At 36.2% G+C, this 22,828-nt stretch overlaps 2 protein-coding genes across 3 annotated transcripts; both read right to left on the bottom strand.

Moving 5' to 3' along the window:
• Positions 1–11,465: 11,465 nt before the first annotated feature.
• On the bottom strand, positions 11,466–14,196 carry LOC126681844 (uncharacterized). Its single transcript, XM_050377399.1, has 5 exons — positions 13,865–14,196; positions 12,815–13,768; positions 12,428–12,703; positions 12,327–12,333; positions 11,466–12,170 (listed from the first exon to the last, which is right to left on the bottom strand). The coding sequence occupies exons 1-5, from the start codon at positions 14,194–14,196 to the stop codon at positions 11,466–11,468; spliced, it is 2,274 nt and encodes a 757-aa protein (XP_050233356.1).
• A 3,824-nt stretch (positions 14,197–18,020) lies between these two features.
• On the bottom strand, positions 18,021–22,550 carry LOC126680409 (probable protein S-acyltransferase 1). 2 transcript variants are annotated; one of them, XM_050375541.2, is made up of 5 exons: positions 22,162–22,550; positions 21,791–21,967; positions 21,327–21,635; positions 19,309–19,530; positions 18,021–18,540 (listed from the first exon to the last, which is right to left on the bottom strand). In XM_050375541.2, the coding sequence occupies exons 1-5, from the start codon at positions 22,216–22,218 to the stop codon at positions 18,163–18,165; spliced, it is 1,143 nt and encodes a 380-aa protein (XP_050231498.1). In that variant the 5' UTR covers positions 22,219–22,550; the 3' UTR covers positions 18,021–18,162. The 2 variants fall into 2 exon arrangements, with proteins under 2 accessions (XP_050231498.1, XP_050231499.1); XM_050375542.2 differs by having other exon boundaries at positions 22,170–22,549.
• Positions 22,551–22,828: the final 278 nt, after the last annotated feature.

Genomic DNA, 22,828 nt, shown 5'->3' with positions numbered 1-22,828 from the left:
TGTGTTTTGTTAGAATCGTATCAAACGTTATCACGTCGGTTTTGACGTTTTTGATGATTATTGAGTGGAGTATTGTGTTATATTGATGTAGAACCATGTCGGAATGAGTTAGGGATGTCGGGAGCATGTCGATATGATGTTTGGACCTGTTTAGGGGTGTCGCACGACGTGCGACTATGTCTCACGACGTGCGACATAGTTTCGCGGCGCGATCAAAGTTAAAATCGACATAACTCCTTCGTTCGGACTCGGAATTGAGCGATTCTCGCGGCCACGGAACGAGGAAAGGATCCTCTATCAGTTTACAGCCTCAAATAGAGGTAAGAGGTTCGTTTTGATGGTAAAATTTGCTGAGTTAGTGGCTGTTTCATTTGAAAAGTTACGTTTGAATCGTTCGGATATAAATCGAGTTACTCTTGATACGTTTGAGGTGTAAAATGATAAGTTAAGTGTTTATATGAGTTAGATGCGACTTGGTATGAGTTTTGGATGATTTGGGGCCTCAAAAATGGTCTAGAGCACGTCGAAAACATCGTACCCGAAGTGGGCACGACGTGCACTACCAGAAGTGCACGACGTGCACCACAAGAGTGCACGACGTGCACCACCAGGGGTGCACGACGTGCACCAGTGAAGGGCACGTCGTGCCCTTCATGAAAAATGAAGGGTACGATGTGCCAAGCTGGCACGATGTGCCAAGCTGGCACGACGTGCCCTACTTCGATCGTGACCTCCGGGGAACTTCCGGGAGCGAAAATTGGCTTCCGATGGCATGCTACGGGTGTAGAACTCTAACAAATGTCTTAAAATGAATATTAATAAGACATTATAGCAATGAACATTAGCATGGTGAGTAATCAATATATGAATAGAGATCTATAGAGAAGGATACATTTAGAGCATGACGGTTATGTTTCGTGCTTTTGTCGTGTTAGGTATCTAGTGCAGTTTTTAAGAATAGGATTCTCTAAGTATATGTTTTAACGATAGAATCCTATGATAGATGTAACGGACTACGAGTATAACGAACCAAGAAGCTCGACGAGGATTGACGGCCAGTCTCCAGGAGCTTACGTTTGGATATAAAGAATAGCGGTCACTGTGAGTGGCAAATTTACTTTCGCGTATTATTAGTATAAAAGCTACTTTCTTATATTATGAGTATTTTTATTAAGTATTTCGTATCTATATGATTTGCTCGCATAAGATGCTTTGTTTGATAGATTTGATTATATGAATTCTTTTGTATTCGTTGTTTTGAAGATGAATGTCTAATGTGCGGTCCAAAGAGACCAACTACCTATTGGGTGTCAATAGGCTGTGTGATCATTAGTGAGTCAGTCTAGAGTGTCTGACTTTGTAATTAAGAAGTAAGATAATATAATTATGCATGATATGTTATGAATTCGATACGAGAGTGAACTCGGCTACGGTGTAGTCTGGAAGTCCCCGTATCTAGTGGGCTGGGCCCACCAGTGGCTGGGCCACCAGTGAGTTGGACTCACACTTTATGATTTCGATACGAGTGAGCACTCGGCTACGGTGTAGTCTGGAAGTCCCCGTATCTAGTGAGTTGGACTCACACTTTTGAAATTAATAATGTTTGCTTATATCATACATTTATATACGTATTAAGCGTGTAGCGCTATATTTTGATAATACTATAAGTAACTTGCAAACTCACTCAGTATTTTCCCAAATACTGACCCCTCACTCTGATGTTTGCAGGTAGACGGAGTCCGATCAGACAAACCATCTCCATTGTGCCAGAAGTCATTGGACTTTTCACAAGCATGAGTTCCTAGAGCTGCAGTAGTCAGTAGATGTCAGTATTAGATAGACATTTGGATTTCAAATAGTTAGTTTTGAATGTAGACATTAATATGATATTTTAATATCTACAATTATATTATTTAAAAGAGTTTTCCTGGAAATGTTTTATACATAATATTATACCTTTAAATGCGAAAAATTATTAGTGGTTTTAGGCTTGCTACGGGTTTCGGAGCTACCACTCCCATTCCCTAGCGCCGGTCTCGGCTCAATAATTTGGGTCGTGACAATTGTGGTATCAGAGCAGTTGGTCCAGTTACCTCTGCTATGATTTGTTTGTCGGTTAAGTAATCTAGGAACTACTGCAGCTATAGAGTTGAGCTTTGTCTGATCCCAGTCGTTTATGTTAAGTGTTCTGTGATAAGAATAATAGATTGACTTGTGAAATGTTTGGTTGATTTTCGTGACACGTATATACGAGATAAATATACGTATAATTTTGTTTTTGATAAGGTGTGCTTGCATGATATGAGATTGATTTGTATGAATTGAATCGGATACATCGGTTGGCTTTGCTATCGATGTCAGACATATCCGATACATCGGTTGGCTTTGCTATCGATGTCAGACATATAAGATACATCGGTTGGCTTCGCTATCGATGTCAGGTATATAAGATACATCGGTTGGCTTCGCTATCGATGTCAGGCAGATAGGATACATCGGTTGGCTTCGCTATCGATGTCAGGCAGATAAGGTACATCGGTTGGCTTTGCTATCGATGTCAGACAAAAGAGTGAGAAGAAGGAATACAAAGTTATAGAAGTTGAGGAACTTTCCAGAAGCAGAGTTTAAAGGTCTAGAGAACTTACAAAACTCGAAGTTTATAACTTTTAAAAGTTATTTGTTTAACGATTCTAAAAGCATAATTGTGCCTAGACCCGTAATAGCCATTGATAATTGCCACGATATTGATAGAAATGCATCACTACATACATCAATCCTTGCATTAATAGAACATGCATCATATGCATTATGTTCAAACGAAGAGGTGAGATGTGGCAACTCTTTGGGGATGACAGACGTCATCACCCTAGTGCACAATTTTGCTAAGATTTAAATGAAATTTTTAAATGAGTCGTTTTATTTGAAAGAGTTTTCAAAGAGTTTTGTTTTTAATGTGAGTATACCTAGACCAGAACTCTGTAAAGGAAGTAGAGTGCTCGCGAGCAAGCTGTGATTTAGGCTATGAGATGAATGAATACGTATAGTTGTGAGAACATAGGATTTGTGCCTCTAGCTAATGAATTTAGCCTGGATAGTAGATATGTGTTCGGATAGTAAAACATATCCGATGAATAACGTATGACATGTATGTTGTGTTTGATATACTTGATGTTGATTAAGTCCATGTGAGCGGAATACTCGCAAGACTTAAGTTATGTTACGTAATCAAGGAAATCTAGGGAACATTGATTTTCTTGAATCTGGTCAACATAGATGCTTATAGTTACGATAGTAATATGCATGTAACATATACAACGTGAGTATATGTTTTGATAATTTGCTAAGTCTACGATGAGTTAGAACACTAAGAAGACTTGTAATAAAAGACGTGATCATGGAAGGTTAAAAGGAAGGAGATGTTTCTAAAGTCCAACGTACGTGGGCAGCGAATAGTTGTGATGATTAGTAAGCATTGTATTTTAAGGAATTTATCAGTATTCCTTTATATAATTGCTGTATTATGAACAAAGAACTGCGCGAACGCGCGCTGTCGCATAGCAAGTATGCGAGGCACGAGAAGAAGATCGAGGTGATAGAAGTGAATGCAACCTAGTCCAACTGGCCAGTAGAGGCCAGAAACGAGATGAAGGTTAATGGGAACCTAGCAAGATAAAGTGGGAATATACAGGCATTGGATGTGCCGCAATAACCCAACCTCATTAAGAATCAGTTAGCAGTAAAAGTAAGTGACATAAGGAATTGTATGTCAATAATAGAATAAGGGATACAAAGATAGTATCAACGTGAAGGAAGGAACACATGTAGAGATTTGATGTTTGTATACTTAAGTTAAGACTAAAAGCGTTTGATGGATCAAGCGGTATGCTAAATCCACTAAGAAAATAAAGTAAGATGCTCATACATATCGAGCGGAGGAAGGACAAATAGTATTGTCGATTAAGATATGAGGAAAATGAATAAATGAAGTATATGATAAGAAAGATAAAGAGATAAACAACAAGAACTGCAATAGGTGGATTGAGAGTTAAAATTTCCATCTCAAGGTTTTGATTACGAAACGGATCAGTAAAGCGTGGAAGGTGTAAAGGTAATGAATGCTTATAAGGTGTTAAACCTTGAACTTCAATGAGATCAAATAAAGAGTAAAGTGTATAATATGATCGATATAGAAGATTGATTGTGATCCTTAAAGGATTAAGATGTGTTAGACACGAACAAACTTGTTTGATATAGTCCCAGAAGAAGATTCTCAAAAAGAGGGCATAAAGAAAGAAGAGTTATCGGACGAGTCCGATGTCGAGGAGTACCAAAGTGAGCATTTCTGGTTCAGTGTACGAAAGTATCGCAATCCGAGGAAGGATGCAGAGATAGCCAATGGTCAGACATAAACGGCCTTGAATCAGGTTGGGAAGCAAATGTGCCCTTTTCACGAGGAATGCTACCAGTGGAATTGTATTCCACTGGCTTTCTGCGTATGGTTCGAGGGAATGCCAAAGGTAAATGACGTGTATGATAAAGTAATTAGAGTTAAGGAAAGTACGAACAACCTGTGTATGACGCAAGGGACTTAATAAGCGTTATTGAGATACGAAAAAGAGAAAGTCACGCAGAAGGATGACGAGAGGATCAGATAGATTAAATTCTATGTAGTCGTGAATCCATAGAAACAAAAAGGGATAAAGATGACAGAGTCATATGATCGGATCCACTGACAGTTACGATGTCAGTAAGGGTACAATAGAACAATATGTAAGTAATCGAGGGCGCACTACGTCGGTAATTCAGGCAACAAGGGAACTGCGACCCATTGTTTAAATTGTTGATCGACGTTCAGAGTGCTGAAATAACAAATATCAGAAATACGAGATACGATAGAGGTGATACCAGCATAAGAGCGGCTTTACAGACGGCCATGATGATAGTACAAATACGATAAGATAATATATATACGATTAAGAACGCACTACATCGGGAAATTCAGATAAAGAAGGCCACAACTCTCTAGTAATGATCGATGTTGTGGATATTAAAAGCAAAGAATACGATAGAAGATAATCAAGAAACACGATAAGAACGTGAATTAGAAACGCGAGAAGAATACCATAGGATCATAGCATTTAGACTATTAATCCAATTGGTTGACTAAAGACAAGAAGTCAAAGAAAAGTTACAAAGAAGTACATCTACGGTATGGACAAATGTAGAAGTAACAAGTGGAATAGTAAGATCATAGATAGTAATGAGAAGTAAGCTTAACGCTACATGATAGTCAAGGGAAATGATTTGAAAGCTAAGAGCCATCTAAGATTGAAAATTGGAGGGAAGAAAGAGATAAGAAAGAGTTGGATTATGACGATAAATGCTAAAGCATTCTTGAAGGTCAAAAGATGAATAATGTCAAGAAGACGACAGAGAAAAAGAAAAGCGTAGATGAAACGAGAAAGGATGATGAATAAAAAGATCAAACATAGAGCAAGTAACGATGTCATCAGAGGATATTCTGACATAAGTATATAATTGGAAGAGGATTAAAATTCTCATTTAAGAATTATAAGCAAAGGAAGCTTATCAAAGCATTGGTCACACGCTGTCTTATTAAAATAAGAATTCAGCGACCAATATGACAATCCTATCTGGCTGAAAACCAGATTGATGAAACAGATGGATGTAAGGTAAGAAGAGACTACGTATTGTTTGAGTGTCCACATCACTCAACAAGGAGTAATGATAGGATTAGATGTATTGAACAAAAGTAAAGCATCAAGAGCAGAGAGTCGTAATTACAGATGAATACGACGAATGTCGTCATAAAAGGGATGTATTGAGTGACGAGGATTATCATCCTTAGTAATAAAGTATCATTAGAACGAACTGACATTGGATATCAGTAATGAACTGAAAGTTCAAAGAGAAGAAATCAAAAATAAGGATTGTCAGCGATAACTGACATCAAAGTGCAAGAAGTGCATAAATTAGAATGACAATTCCTTGCGCTGACCAGTGTCGTAAGACAAACACGGTATCTCTACTATAAATAAAGATTCTAGATGTAAAGAGGATTAAAGTAAGAAAAGAATATGAAAATTCGAGGACGAATTTTTACAAGGGGGGAAGAATGTAATACCCCAAAATATTTAAGTATGTAAATGGGACCACGTGTCCAGTGTTAAGTCGCCGGAGTGGCGATATCAGAAAGATTTCCGAGAAATTAAGATAAATGTTAAAATTTTAGCAGGACGGTTTTGAAAAGATTATCGCGGGAAATTTAATATCATATTCCAGTTCTAAAGTTGGAATTGGAATTAGAAAAGAAAAATATTAAGAAAGTCGCAAAATAAAGTACATGGACTAAAATGGTAATTTAACCATATAAAACCCGAAGGGATATTATTTCGCCAAAGTCCGCGAAATGTTTTATAGTATATATAGTAAAAGTTTCGGGTCAATCGGAGACCTTTTAAAATTTGGACGCGGATGCGTTTTGGGCTAAATTGCAATTTTCGAAAAGTTCAAGGACCAAATTGTAAATTAGCCAATTAAATAACGAGAATAGTAATTAGAAGATTATTGACGGAAAGAAATAATTTTGGGATAGTATTATTTATTTAAATATAAATAATACGTAAGTAATTGAGTTAAAAGGATAATTTAACCATTGGGTTGAATTAGAAAGTTTAAAAGAAAAATGGTTTAAGTTAAAGAAATGAAGGATCAAAGGAGTCAATTAACCATATGCATATAAAGGTGCTGATCATTCAAAGAATGATCCAGATGCGCGATGAAAGCTCCAGAGAAATGAGAAAAATGACGATCGTTACGATCCGTCGCCGTTTCGCCGTTTCTCGTCCAAATCGAGCGTTCTTTATATCGATTTGTTCGGAATTCAATTCTCTATCTTCCCCAAGCTTCAAACTAAGGTAATTTTATTGTTTTGGATGCTGTAATTGAAGAATTAGTGGCTGTTGTGTTTTGTTAGAATCGTATCAAACGTTATCACGTCGGTTTTGACGTTTTTGATGATTATTGAGTGGAGTATTGTGTTATATTGATGTAGAACCATGTCGGAATGAGTTAGGGATGTCGGGAGCATGTCGATATGATGTTTGGACCTGTTTAGGGGTGTCGGACGACGTGCGACTATGTCTCACGACGTGCGACATAGTTTCGCGGCGCGATCAAACTTAAAATCGACATAACTCCTTCGTTCGGACTCGGAATTGAGCGATTCTCGCGGCCACGGAACGAGGAAAGGATCCTCTATCAGTTTACAGCCTCAAATAGAGGTAAGAGTTTCGTTTTGATGGTGAAATTTGCTGAGTTAGTGGCTGTTTCATTTGAAAAGTTACGTTTGAATCGTTCGGATATAAATCGAGTTACTCTTGATACGTTTGAGGTGTAAAATGATAAGTTAAGTGTTTATATGAGTTAGATGCGACTTGGTATGAGTTTTGGATGATTTGGGGCCTCAAAAATGGTCTAGAGCACGTCGAAAACATCGTACCCGAAGTGGGCACGACGTGCACTACCAGAAGTGCACGACGTGCACCACAAGAGTGCACGACGTGCACCACCAGGGGTGCACGACGTGCACCAGTGAAGGGCACGTCGTGCCCTTCATGAAAAATGAAGGGCACGATGTGCCAAGCTGGCACGACGTGCCCTACTTCGATCGTGACCTCCGGGGAACTTCCGGGAGCGAAAATTGACTTCCGATGGCATGCTACGGGTGTAGAACTCTAACAAATGTCTTAAAATGAATATTAATAAGACATTATAGCAATGAACATTAGCATGGTGAGTAATCAATATATGAATAGAGATCTATAGAGAAGGATACATTTAGAGCATGACGGTTATGTTTCGTGCTTTTGTCGTGTTAGGTATCTAGTGCAGTTTTTAAGAATAGGATTCTCTAAGTATATGTTTTAACGATAGAATCCTATGATAGATGTAACGGACTACGAGTATAACGAACCAAGAAGCTCGACGAGGATTGACGGCCAGTCTCCAGGAGCTTACGTTTGGATATAAAGAATAGCGGTCACTGTGAGTGGCAAATTTACTTTCGCGTATTATTAGTATAAAAGCTACTTTCTTATATTATGAGTATTGTTATTAAGTATTTCGTATCTATATGATTTGCTCGTATAAGATGCTTTGTTTGATAGATTTGATTATATGAATTCTTTTGTATTCGTTGTTTTGAAGATGAATGTCTAATGTGCGGTCCAAAGAGACCAACTACCTATTGGGTGTCAATAGGCTGTGTGATCATTAGTGAGTCAGTCTAGAGTGTCTGACTTTGTAATTAAGAAGTAAGATAATATAATTATGCATGATATGTTATGAATTCGATACGAGAGTGAACTCGGCTACGGTGTAGTCTGGAAGTCCCCGTATCTAGTGGGCTGGGCCCACCAGTGGCTGGGCCACCAGTGAGTTGGACTCACACTTTATGATTTCAATACGAGTGAGCACTCGGCTACGGTGTAGTCTGGAAGTCCCCGTATCTAGTGAGTTGGACTCACACTTTTGAAATTAATAATGTTTGCTTATATCATACATTTATATACGTATTAAGCGTGTAGCGCTATATTTTGATAATACTATAAGTAACTTGCAAACTCACTCAGTATTTTCCCAAATACTGACCCCTCACTCTGATGTTTGCAGGTAGACGGAGTCCGATCAGACAAACCATCTCCATTGTGCCAGAAGTCATTGGACTTTCACAAGCATGAGTTCCTAGAGCTGCAGTAGTCAGTAGATGTCAGTATTAGATAGACATTTGGATTTCAAATAGTTAGTTTTGAATGTAGACATTAATATGATATTTTAATATCTACAATTATATTATTTAAAAGAGTTTTCCTGGAAATGTTTTATACATAATATTATACCTTTAAATGCGAAAAATTATTAGTGGTTTTAGGCTTGCTACGGGTTTCGGAGCTACCACTCCCATTCCCTAGCGCCGGTCTCGGCTCAATAATTTGGGTCGTGACACCGACGGACATAATCCGTCGGTACATTTAGCGACCCGAAATAGTGAACCGTTGCCAAATTACCGACGTATCTAACCCGGTTCAGTCGATAGTTTGGTCGGGCTAGCCGACCAAATACCGACTACTTAGTGACATATTTTTCCGTCGCTAATATAGCAATGGAAAAATCCGTCGCTATTCAAGCGTCGCTAAACTGGGCTATTTAGCGACGGATTTTCCATCGCTAAATAGCCCAGTTTTGTCGTTTTTAAAGCAATTTTTCGTCGCTAAAAGCTCATATGTGGTCGCTAATTTTTTATTTTTTCGGTAGAAAATTCCCTGTTTTCGGCATTTTTCATTTTTCGTGTTTTTTAATAGACCAATTGACTAACTAATTACAGACATGATAGACACCAAATAAACATAAACCGAAACCGTTATATATAAATAAACGATAAAAAGTATACAATTCGATAAATACTAAATAAGTCAAAATATGCAAACTGTATTACAAAATCCAAGTCCAAATACTATACTACCCCAAACTAGTTGTGTCATCAGCAGGTGGAGGTGGAGGTGGGAGAAACTGCGGTCGAAACTCTAGTGGGTATGTAGTCATCAGCCGAGCAAGCTCAGTACAGATCCGCTCGTCGAAACCCGCCTCCACAGTACAGATCCGCTGCTCGACCCGCTCTTCAAAACCCGCCTCCATAGTACGCATCCGCTGCTCGAGCCGCTCCTCAACCTCTCTAGCAATGCGCTGCTCGATCTCCTCACTAACGACCGCCTGCTACTGTGTCTGGGATGATCCGCCGTGGCGCAATCAGCTGCTCCGGCCGACGTAGGATGATAAAGCTGAACCAATACCGTAGACTCGCTGCTTCTTGATTGCCTCGAGAGACAAAAACAGCTTGTTCTCGTCGATCGGTTCTGGAGTCGACGAACTCCCTTCCTTAGCCGCCTGATACTGGGTCGCTGCAGCAAGCTCTTCCTGGAAACGGTCCTGAGATTAAAAAATACAAATTTGTAGTTTAGTGAAACTTTGTAAAAATAATTCACCAATATTAGTTTAAACCTACATTTCTAACTAAAATTCGGCAGCATTTTCTCTAAAATTTGATCATCACCCATTTTTCAGGGACATCCTGCAAAAACTACAGACAACTCTGTTCAACTATACGTAATAGCAATCACAACACCCACAACAAACACGTAAACATCCTATAAACAACTATATAAAGTTATATGTATATCATATTAAACAGTCACTTAAGGTTAAAATAAACTAACATTTTTATCCTTTGATCTCTTGTCAACGAAGACAATCTGATCAGCTTTGGTCAGGTGCAACTGTACATGCAACTCAGCCAAAGTGGGCTCTCGACCGAGCTCCTCAGTCTATCATATGAAATGAAAAAGTTAATTAGTAGACAAATAGAATATATAACACGATTATTAATATTAAAAACATACCATAATTGTCTTATGCCTCGTAGCCAATCGCGATCCTGCGGTATGTCGAACCGGTCCGGTGCCAGCTCCGGACGGGTCACTCATCCGATTAGCTCGTTCTATCTCAGACTTCTTCTTAGCCTCAGCAGTATCCTAGTCTCGCTTCCATGACGCCCAAGTATCAGCACTAACACTGCCCTCTTTTTTATCCGGCTTCATGTTGTGGAGAGTATCTTTGTACCGATTAGGCGCATTCGGTAGAAGACCCCTCTAATCAGGTCCTCAGGGTAGGTCGAGTCCCAGCAAAAACCCTTCTGCAAACCATTAATTAATAAAAACAATTAGAAATCAAAAAGAAAGTAAAACATAAATTTAAAATATTAATTTAACAACCTTGAACTCCTCGAAGTAGAAGCCCTTGTGCTCTGCTGTCAGCTTCTTCAACGAGGAACCCTTAGCAAACCAGCTAGATCGGAAAATGGGAAAGATCGCCCTAGATGTGTTCCCGCTGTCGTTCCTGCCATCTAGTAACCTTTCTCTGTACATTACAAAAACACTTAGTTTTCACATTTTTGAAATAATAATTTTTTTTAAAGTTGTCAATCATACCTTGCAGCATCATGTGTAACTCTAACCCTCCCAGTCTCGTCTGTCGCTGGCGGCTGGTCCTGTGGCTGCGGCTGTCTCGCCGCTCTCCTCGGCGCGGGTCTACCCGCTAACACCTGCTGCTCTGCCCCGGGATTCAAGCCCTCAGGTGGATCCTGCTCTGGGTCGCCACGGCCGCGTCCACGTCCGCGTCCCTGACCTGTATCCCTACCCCTGCCTCGGACGGCAGAAGAAGAACCTGAACCTCTCATATCTGCAAAAAAGATTACAAAACAATATTCGACAAGAAAAAAATATACACATCTATTATAAAAACCATAACAAGTTTTTAACAAAATTAAGTTACTACATCAACAAACATAAATAAAAGTCAAAATTCTACAGAAATGACATTAAAACAAATCATGCAATTTCTATATCATCTTCCGCTCCAATGTCATCATCGTCTGATGAGGATGGTGGATAATCATCTTCCGTCTCTACTACTGGAGGGTTGTGTAATGCGGCTTCGTCCGCCTCGCCATTCGGATCAACTAAATTTGTCGGTTCGTCATTCGTTATGCCATCGAGCGGATGTTCTGCACTATCATCTTGGAAAGCTGGAACAGTTGTTTCATGCATGTCTAGCTCAAAGCGAGCTTTTATCATGCATACTGCCCACAAATCTTTCTTGTCCCGCTTTTTGCTAGGATAAGGTAAGTAATGTACTTGATCGGACTGTTCAGCTAAAATGAAAGGTTCGTATTTGTTGTACCTCTTTCTATGATTAACATCCACTATGTTATACCGAGGATGGACTAACATAGCAACCTTTTTCGTAGGATCAAACCAATTACAATTAAATAAAACTGTCCTTTTTATTGGTAGAGTTGGATACTCTAACTCGATAATGTCAGTCAACACTCCATAAAAGTCGCTTTCAGCCGGGCCGTAGAGTGATCCTTTTACACAGACTCTGCTATTCATTGTAACCCGATCCTCCTCATATTCTCCAGTATTGAATTTAAACCCATTCACACAGTACCCCTTGAATGTTTTGACTGTTCTAAGCGGTCCTTTTGCAAGACTTAGAATATAGGGATTGGTACAGACAGTTGGGTCTTTCACCTGTAGCACAATTATTATACGGATCAACACGATAATATATACAACTATGACGATAAAACAACATAAATACTTACATATTGCTCGAACCAAAAGGCAACTTCACTCTCCAACTTGACTACAACTTCGGTCTGTGTAATTTCGGGGTTGATTTCATACAACTCGCCTTCAAAAACTATATTTACAAGAATACGAGCGAATTAATACGATTTGTATCAAATTCTTCAATACTGAACTTAAATGTGTATATTAAGACTTACTCTCTGTAAGGTTCGATTTCAGGAAAATTCAGAAGGATATAGCTTCGGGCAGCAACGTATTCAACATCATCCAGATATCTGTTCCAACAAGCACCTACAGGTCGCCCTTTCGGTTTGAAAATAGATAATCTGTCGAAATCATCATCAACGTCCATTTCGCAAACTTCATTTCTCTGCATCCGACATGGTATCATCGGATCACCATCCTTGAAATAGAAAGATGCAAATTTTGTTGTTTCCTCTAATAGATATCCGCTGCTAATGCTTCCTTCCACTCTGCCTTTATTCGTTACCTTATTTTTGAGTTTTCTCAGTTATCTGCATAATCATATAATTAGTTCATTTACCTAATTATCGGTTGACAAAATAGAACTTTAAATATATTACCTTTCAAACGGATACATCCAACGATACTGAACAGGTCCTGCCATCATAGCTTCGTACGGAAGGTGTACGAGGAGATGTTCCATCGAATCGAAAAAACTCGGTGGAAATATACGTTCCAACTTGCACAGTATCTTTGGGATATCAAGCTCTAATCTCTCAAGATCTGCCTTTTTCAGCGATATGGTAGTTAACTCTCTGAAGAATATACTCAACTCTGTTAAAGGTTCCCACACTTCTGCCGGAAGAAGCTCCCGAAGAGCAATTGGCGAAATTCGTTGCATGAAGACATGACAATCACGACTTTTCATGCCCATCATCTTTAAACTGTTTAAATCAACGCACCTAGACAAGTTGGACACGTAACCATCCGGAAACTTTAACTTTTGAATCCATTCTAACAAAATCTTTTTTAAATCTCTGTCCAAAGCATACAAAGCCTTTGGATATCTACCGATTTCCTCATCTTGTGCCAGGCTAGGACGATCACAAATTTTATTCAACTCTGCCCGAGATTTTGCTGTATCTTTCGTCTTGCCAGGTACATTGAGCACAGTATTGAAAACGTTGTCAAATACATTTTTCTCAATATGCATGACATCGAGATTATGCCGGATCACATTTGTCCTCCAATACGGTAAATCCCAAAATATACTCTTTCGGTTCCAACCACGGCCTTTAGATAGTTCATCATTCGTAGCCTTAGCATCATTCTCATAGGCCCTCTTAAACCCCAGACCGTCCACCTCTGCTAACACTTCATCTCCAGTCCTTACACCTCTAAATTTTTGCCTTACTTGTTTGCCTTTTCGGAATTCGGTAACGTTTCGACGGAAATGGTGACCTGTAGGTAAAACCTTTCTGTGGCAATCAAACCAGGATTGTTTACCACTCCCGGGCAACGTGAATGCCTCAGTATTTTCCATATAATGCGGACATGCCAATCTTCCTGATGTGCTCCAGCCAAACAACATTGAATAAGCGGGAAAGTCATTAATTGTCCACATAAGCGCCGCCCTCATTTGAAAATTCTGCCGCTTTTGAATGTCATACGTCCGGATTCCAGATTCCCACAACTGATTCAACTTCGCTATTAATAGCTGCAGGAAAATATCCAAATGGTTTTTTGGATTTCCGGGTCCTGGGACAAGTTTTGTCAGAAACATAAACTCGTCCTTCATGCACATGTCAGGAGGCAGATTATACGGCGTCACAATAACTGGCCAGGAAGAATATTGTGACCCAAAACTACCAAATGGTTGAAACCCGTCAGTACATAAGCCTAGCCTGATATTTCTCGTTTTGTCTGCAAAATCTGTATGCAACTCACTGAACCGTTTCCAAGCCGGAGAATCAGAAGGATGACACATCTTCTCGCCTTCCATTTTATGTTCGGCGTGCCATGTCATATGTTTAGCCGTGGCTTTGGAAGCGTACAACCTTTGCAGTCTCGGAGTTAAAGGGAAATAAAACATTTTTTTTATAAGGAACGTTAGCCCTTCTTTAGGCCGAATTGCTTTTCGTAACTGGTTTCCACCGAGAAAATGTGCAAACTTTACAATGGGTTAAATCCTCGTCCGCCCCCCAGTAAATCATACAGTTGTAGAAACAACAATCAATAACCTCGACCGGCAACCCGAGACCTTTCACCAGCTTCTTGATATTAGCAAAACATTTCGGCATTTTGCTGTTCTCTGGAAGCAGTTCTTGTAATAAACGGCAGAGTGTCATCAATCAAAGATATCGATCCCTGATGTCGACACTTAATATCCTAAATTTCCACAGATGCGGACAAGGGCGAGTGTCTGCTATTTCCGGGCCATATTTCTTCTTCCGCCGCACTCATCATATCAAAAAACTTTTGAGCTTCTTCATTCAGGGTCTCTTCCTCAAAAACTTCGGGACCAGCATCATCAATAACCATTCTCTAACCGGAGTTTAAATCTCCCCATCCATCATTATAATAATCGTATTCATTAACCGGCTGCTGAACAGGAGGGACATTCACCTCACCGTGGTGAATCCAGACATAGTAATCTGGAACAAACCCAAATTGCAAGACATGTAGTTTCACAACTTCTACATCTCGAAAATTCGTATTTCTATATTTTGTCCTAGAACATGGGCATTTTATCTCTTCTCCACTCATATACTCAGGATGTTGTACATCAAAATTCACAAACTCTTCAAGATTAGGGAAAAAATCTGGCAGCAGGAAGCCTCTGTCATGCCTCGTATACATCCAACTGCGTTCTGGATTCATTTATGCAGGAGGTCCAATTAGGTGGTTTATAAGCTCAACGTAGCAAAGTCAATGTAATTGACTGCTAAAAGGGTAGGGTCCTATCCCATTCGCAAAACTGGCGCCCCATTATTCGATCACGATATATGTATGAATACGGTGAAAATATTCGGAAGCCTTCCGGCGTCGTTCCCCAGGTGCATTATATAATATAGGGTGTGTAACACTCATTTATATTCCGTAAGGAATAAGCGTTACACAACCTATATTAAATAGCAACCCAGAGAACATACGCCAGAAAACTACCAAATATTTTTATACCATATCCATACATATATATTTTTTCGTGATCAAATTACGCAGACGACGACAGTTTTACGAACTGTACACACGTACAATCCCGTGTCGTTCAATCTCTTGAACACAGGGGACGGGTTTCTACGGCTAGGAAAGATTTTATTCGGTGGGAATAAAATCTTTGTTAAAGAAATTTAACTGTTATTCAATTTACTTTAACTAATTAAAATTAAATACAAAATGCAGTAACACTTACTTGTTGAAGAGCAGAACCACAATAAAAAGGAGATATGAATACAGTAGAAGCGATGTACACAGACAACAAGATATAAACCTACAATAATAGTTTTATATTAGTTTTTTATAGCACTATTAATTAAATAATTAAAATTATACTATTACTAATTAATCAAATAATTATTATATACTTGTTGAAAATTCGGCAGCGTTTCCCCTAAAAATGAGCATCACCCATTTTTCAGGGAAATCCTGCAAGCAAACAATACATTTTAAAAAATATCCAACACACCAATTGATCCTATAATTACAAATATAGTAAACAATTTTAAAATTATTTTAATTTTATCAAATTTAAATATACTAACTACACTTATATTGATTAAAGCTATTAGATACTAATTCTTTTATTATTCTAAATTAACTAAATAATCCTAAACTAACGAACTAATTCCAAACGTACCATCAATGCATATTTTCAAATTACACTCTAATAATTATAAGCTATTTTTAATAATCTAATTTTAAAAATTTTTATTATAATGTAATTATACTAAAAATTATAATCTAAACATTATATTCTATAATATTACTATTCTAAACATTATATTCTATAACATTACTATTCTAAACATTATTAATTAGTTATAATAATCAAATTAACATAATAAAAATTAATTTAATCTAACAAATCAATTTATTTAATAATACAAATTAATTAAACCCTAAACTAATTCCATTTCATTAACATTTAAATTAACCCCTACAATAATTTAACTAAACTAATTAAACATAAATTTACCTAAATTAGTTCTGATTTAATAGTATAAATTAAACTAACCTAACAATTCAATTAATTTAACAATATTAAACCCTGAAACTACCCTAAACTTAATTATTCAGTTAACAAATATATTAATTAGAAAAAAACTTACTGTTGTGCGGTGGCCGGTGAGAGGAGGATGGCAGCAGCTTGGCGTGGGCAGCGGTTTGGCTCCGGCAGCAAAGAAGAGGAGGAGCAGCAGGGACCAAAGGTGGAGGGAGACCAGCGGGGACCAGATGGCAGAAGACGACGGTGATCGGTGGACCAGATGGCAGAAGACGGCGGTGACCGGTGGACCAAAGAAAAAGACGGTAGCAATTCTTTTTTTTAGAATTAGGTTTCTGAAATGGTGAGGAAAAGGAGAGGCTTCTGCGTTTAATTTATCTTGATTTTAGCGACGGAAGCGACGGACTATAATTCCGTCGCTAAAATCAAAATAAATGAAACGCAGAGTTTCATTAAACTAATTAGCGACCAACAATCAATTTCCGTCGCTAATTAGTTTTATGAAACTGTGCGTTTTATATAATTGTGTGATTAGCGACGAAAAATTATTTTCCGTCGCTAATTTTGGTAAATAAAGATGCGCCAATTCTTCCCTCCCTCACCCTGCCAAAACAACGACCGATTACCGACGGAAATTCCGTCTGTAACTGTTTTCTCTTAATTTTGGCGACTGATAATCAATTTGCCGCCAGTTCAGTCGGTGATTAGCCAAATTAGCCACGGAATATGATTCCGTCGCTAATTTCCGTCGCCAATTCATGTATTTCTAGTAGTGTTATGTGACTTCCACTGAGTTAATTAATGACGGTTGATTTTTTAGGGCATTACAAATATTATATGTATAATGTGATTTATTCTACTTGCGATATGACTTCTAAATAGATAAAATTAATTAACCAAGTAGAGTTAATTGTATCCACGAACCCGAATCTTTCAGTCCAATGTACGTTTCTTATGAATATATAAGCGAGTGAGACGTTTAGACGGTAGAAAAGGTATTTCTATCTTAGTTAGGTGGCGACTCCATTTTCAAAATTAAAATCACAAAGGTGACCATAAGTTTGAGCGGATTGGGCTCCCCCGCTGGGCCCATATCCCTGCTTACAATACCATAACTTGTTTTGAGCTGATGTGGGGCTATGTTATTCGTTTAAATGTATAAATTTTATCCTGTGGGGGTATGTACGATCTTGAACTATATAGGTTACAAATGAGTCATGTGTATATTTGACAGAAATTTTTAAGATGATAGATCAAACTGGTAAGATTTAAAAATCGTGGAATATTCGGCTAAAAAGTTAAAATTGTGTATAGGAAAATTCATTTTTTCAATTATTAAATGCGATATACAATTACAAAAATGTAAAAATTTGTACATTATTTTGTACTTATTTTACACTTTTTTATTTTTAAAATAGATTAGTTTTGGAAACTATTTTATATTTTTGTAAAAATTAAATCCTTAATTAATATCTATTTTATATTAAAATTTTATTTTTATTTAAATTTATATATTCTATTGAAATTAAATTTAGTTAACTTTTAATTATTTATCATATATATATATATATATATATATATATATATATAGAAAGATAGAGTAGTTAAATAAATCTGAAATTAGTGAAGTATGAAATATGACTACATGGAGCAACAATCCTTCAATATAGCTAATTAGAATAAAATATATAAGAATATTGTACAAACAAGAACTACTATACCTTTAAAAAAAGTATTTAGCTAAAGCTACTGTCTCCTTTTATCTTTGGTTAGATGATCATCTGGTGTCATAAAAAAAGGATCAAATGCAACCACTTCTTGTCCTGCTTTTCTCTTGAGATTATCCTCAACATTACTATAATCCACAATTCTCATACTTCCATCCTTCCCATGCTTACCTCCTCCTCCTATTTCTACATCAAACCTCTCTTTTGTTGTCATGAAGCTCTCATCTATTTCAGATTCATCCACCATTATACGCACATCGTCTGCTACCCATCCTCGAAAGTCTATTGCCGACGGAGGAATTTTTGAGAAGAATACTTCTTTGAAGTTTGTGATTATATCCTTTCTAAAAGGATTTTCCTTTTTATCATAACGGTATCGAAAATTTTCATAAGTAGTCTGATATATATGAAAAAAAATTGTATCAAAATCAATAATTGAAGATAAATTTCGTAACGGTATCGAGAATTTCATCGTCCGGGTTCAGTCCCAAACGAAGATCTATTGAACCCAGACGACAGACGAATGTTCTTCGTCTGGGTCAAACTCAGACGAAGAACACTTCGTCCGGGATCAAATTCAGACGAAGAACACTTCGTCCGGGTTCGATTAATTGAAAAAGATATTTTTTCTTCAATTTGTTTTGAATCATTAGTGTTTTTCAGAATTGTTTTTAAATTTTTGTGTTTCTTAATAACTGTTGAAAACATTATGGAAGAAGATGATGACGTGGATGATGACATGGTGAAAGGGGTGGGCGTGACTCAGCGTCCGGCGAGCCACATAGGATAAAATCGACGGAATTCATTTAGAAACCACCGGAAGTTCAAAAATGATAAGTTCGATAACTATTTTGGAACAAAAATTAGTACAATGACCATTTTAAAAATTTGAGAAAGTACAATGACTCCCAGAATCAATTATCCAAATAAATATATTCAAAATAGACCTTTTTGCAAATTTTGTTATCTCAAATTTGTTTAAAACGGTTAAATTATGTGACTCTTATAACTGGTGCAAATGTTCGGTACTTTTAAAAGGGCCTAATCGAGCCGTTTTTCAAATTTTAAGGGTGTGAGATAAAAAATTCTAAAAGAGGCCATTTGTTTGTGGAAATAAAGATTAGTGTGATAGAATGTATGGGAGAATTATGGAAAAGAAAATGACCTGATTGGTGGAAATGAGGTATAAATGAAAAACAGTGAGTCCACCAACGAACCAAACAGCGATGAAGCAGTACACAATGAGGACGTCAGATAGAATATCAGACGCAATGATACTCGTAAGTTTACCCTTTTGCCGAAGCATGTTTATCCACGAGAACACGAACACATATATGCACAGAACTGTTGATGAAGCTATGAAACATATGAAAAATGGATAGTTTCGCTGTAACAAACAAAATCACATTATCAATCTATTTTACACAAATATAATTTTAATTCTTAGATTTAACATTGTAAATAATCATTAAGCAGTAATTATATAGCACATATGGATATTAAATTTCCTCAGTCACTCATCTATACTATATATAAAAGCACGGATGGGAGGGGGACAGGCAAATTTACTGAATAATACTTTTCAGTTTACTACTAAATAAAGGTTTTATAGTCATTACCTAATTAGTTATTTAATTAATCACTATTGTAATTAAAGTCCTAATTAGAATATGTATCTAAATTATCTCCAATTTAGTTTTTAGTATGTAATTGAAGTCCTAATTAGAATAGGTAGCTAAATTATCTCCTATTTAGTTTTTAGTACGTAGAAAATAACTAAATTGTCTCTAAATTAGTAGAAATACCTATCTTTTAGTTTGATTGAACTACAAAACTAAAATACTGTATTTGGTTAATATATTATTATTTAAATTTCTATCTTATTATTTTTAAAGATATTATTAATAAAATAAAATTAATTATTTAATTATGGTTATTATAAAACCAAAAGAAGAATAAATTCAGTATGAAAAAAAATTAATAACCGAATATATTATATTTACTTTTACAAATTTTTTTAACTAATTTAATATTAATTATAAATAAAAAATTGATATAATTATAATAAATTTATTAATACGTTTATTGACGAGTTACGTTACGAGCCACGTGTATAGCACGTAATGCGAAACTAGTATAAAAAAAATGTTATGTTTTTAGTTGGTCAATGACGTTCAAAAATGGAAAAATGCAAAAATGCATTGTCTTTATTCACATGCAGAATTGCCAAAAATATATAACTTAGGCTCCTTTTGATTCAACTGTTTTTTAATAACTGGTAACTATTAGCTTGTTAACTGATAGCTGGTAACTAGTAGCTATTAGCTGACAAATAACATTTATTTTGGTGAAATTTGATCAGCTATTGTTGTTGATATATGTTAAATTATCTTAAAGGATAATATTATTTTTATATATTTTTTTATTTTATAAATAAAATATAGTATATTTAATAGAAATTATTAAATTTAATTTTTTATAAAAAATAAAATTTAGTTTAAAATTATTTAATATAATCAATTTATAATCAATTTAAAAATTTATTTAATTATACATTCTATATAATGAATAAGGCAATTTAAAAAAATTATTTAGTATTTTTTTAACAAAAGATATAATTTAGTACTGTTTCTGTAATTTACAATAAATTCAGTATTCTTTTCTTTAACAAAATTTTAACCGGTCCGGTCACAATGGTCTCCCATTTAAAACATATATCATATTTTTTGTAATTTCGGATAAACATGAGTAATTTAGGGAGTTTAATATCCCATATATACTTGAGGGAGACGCATAGACTTTTGTTCCAAATTAGTTAGAGAGTTGGATAAATAAGTTTTATCGGTCTTCTATGAAGTTTGAAATAATGAAGTTATAAGAATAGTAATTACATATGGACCATGTTTTGTTTATGGAATGGAATACTATGAAATGGAATGACTATTCCATAAGAAATGGAATAACCATTTTTTACTTTTTGAGAGAAATGTTTATTCCACAAAATCATGTAATAACAATTTCATGAAATAATTATTCCATGAATCAAAGCAAAGAATAACCATTTCATACGGAATAGCTATTCCATTCTGCACCTATTCCATGAACCAAACATGGCTATGATAGTATGTAGAAAACGAAAAAGAGTTGAAAGTAAAAAGAAAAAGATATGCGGAACTGACTTACTAAGCCGATACATTGGCCGACCCATGGGCAGTGATGATCAAACTTGTGGACACAATTGTTGCAAATGGAGCAGTGGGAAGCTCGGGGAGGACGATATAACAAGCATGTATCGCAAAATTTCACTTTTATAGTCTGCCCATTCATCACTATATCCTTCGTCCGAGGTAATTTTATGTTCCCTATTTTACTATTCACCCACTCCAACGACGAACTGCAAACCTCCCCGACGTCTTCAGGATCCGGGGGATTTTTATTTCTCGCAATTATTCCCGGATCTCTTCCCGATGTTAGCACCAGAAATGTGAAGTCCTGCACGCACAATCATTTACTATTCCTTAATCAAAAACATTCTCAAATTACGATAAATTTTTAGATATATTCATTTCATCAGCCAATCGCTTTAAAACATGTTGTTAAATGCGTGGAAACTTTAACTAGTAAAATTATATTAATTCATAACTAACCATAATAAGAAGTGTCAACGCTCCAATTAATACTGGAATGTAAAACTCTAGATCTCTTTTGAGGATCATTATAATTTTGAGGCAAAATGCAACCGCGGGACCTCCGATCAGAAACGACGTTAGAAATAGTGATCCTGCATCCGGCCCAAACACTAATCTTCCTCCGCAAACGAATTTCTGATGTTAATTTCACAAACAAAATGTAAAACATTAGCCATTGGACATTTTTTAACCTAATGATCATAAAAACGAAAGGATTTAAATATTTTTTAAAAGGTAATAAGCCATGTTGTTAAAACACAAGCAAATAAATTATAAAATATTGAAAACAAAGAAGCCATGTTAGGTGAAAAAGAATGAGAATGAATTACATTGTTACCCTTCCATAGATGATACAGCCTCAAGGATTTGGTTTTGGAAGGATCCATGTATAGATTAAGAATTAATTATATTGTATATGAAAAGAAAATGAAAACGTACGGCCACACAAAATCAAATCAAAACAAAACAAAGTGGTGTTTTGAAATGAGAATAGAAGCAGTGGGTGTTCTCATTTTCTCTCCTCGACTCTTCCCTGCGCTGCCTGCCTTGTTCTATCTTTGGGATGAAAAAACTAATCAAAAAAACAAAGATAAAACCATTGGTTCTCCCTTTTCATATATCCAAACTAATTTTCATTTGCTGTCACCTTTTTAACCATTTTTCTTGTTTTATACGACTTTTTCGTGACTCCTACTTATTTACAACCCATCTAGAACTTTTTTCCATGCATCAATTTTAAACATTCTTATTCTTTTTCCAATGACTCATTTTATATCGTTTCTTATTTTAAATTTGTAAGCACCTTTTCATTTTAACAAATCATATTTTTCTCTTTCTATTTTAGGCTTATAGTTAAATAATCAAAATTTGTTTACCAAATTAGTGAGACAACATCAAATTATTACAAAAATACAAGATAAAAGGTATAAAAAAATCCTCGTAGTTTTCATGAAAGCACATAAATTCTTAAATTAATTTTCAGCACAATTAAATTCT

The sequence above is a fragment of the Mercurialis annua genome, linkage group LG5 (genome assembly GCF_937616625.2).
Source record: "Mercurialis annua linkage group LG5, ddMerAnnu1.2, whole genome shotgun sequence".
Lineage (NCBI taxonomy): Eukaryota > Viridiplantae > Streptophyta > Magnoliopsida > Malpighiales > Euphorbiaceae > Mercurialis > Mercurialis annua.
Note: the sequence above shows the minus strand (reverse complement) of the source record. Positions and strands in the feature narration are given on the sequence as shown.

Excerpts from the sequence above, each read along its gene's own strand:
- LOC126680409 (XM_050375541.2), bottom strand. The coding sequence starts at position 22,218 with ATGGATCCTTCCAAAACCAAATCCTTGAGGCTGTATCATCTATGGAAG. Across the intron at positions 21,636-21,790 it reads CGTTGACACTTCTTATTATG|GACTTCACATTTCTGGTGCT; the intron begins GTTAGTTATGAA and ends TTGTGCGTGCAG. Across the intron at positions 19,531-21,326 it reads TCGGCCAATGTATCGGCTTA|CGAAACTATCCATTTTTCAT; the intron begins GTAAGTCAGTTC and ends TGTTTGTTACAG.
- LOC126681844 (XM_050377399.1), bottom strand. The coding sequence starts at position 14,196 with ATGGAAGGCGAGAAGATGTGTCATCCTTCTGATTCTCCGGCTTGGAAA. Across the intron at positions 13,769-13,864 it reads TGGGAATCTGGAATCCGGAC|CACATCAGGAAGATTGGCAT; the intron begins GTATGACATTCA and ends GTTTGGCTGGAG. Across the intron at positions 12,704-12,814 it reads TGGATGTATCCGTTTGAAAG|AGTGGAAGGAAGCATTAGCA; the intron begins GTAATATATTTA and ends GAATAAAGGCAG.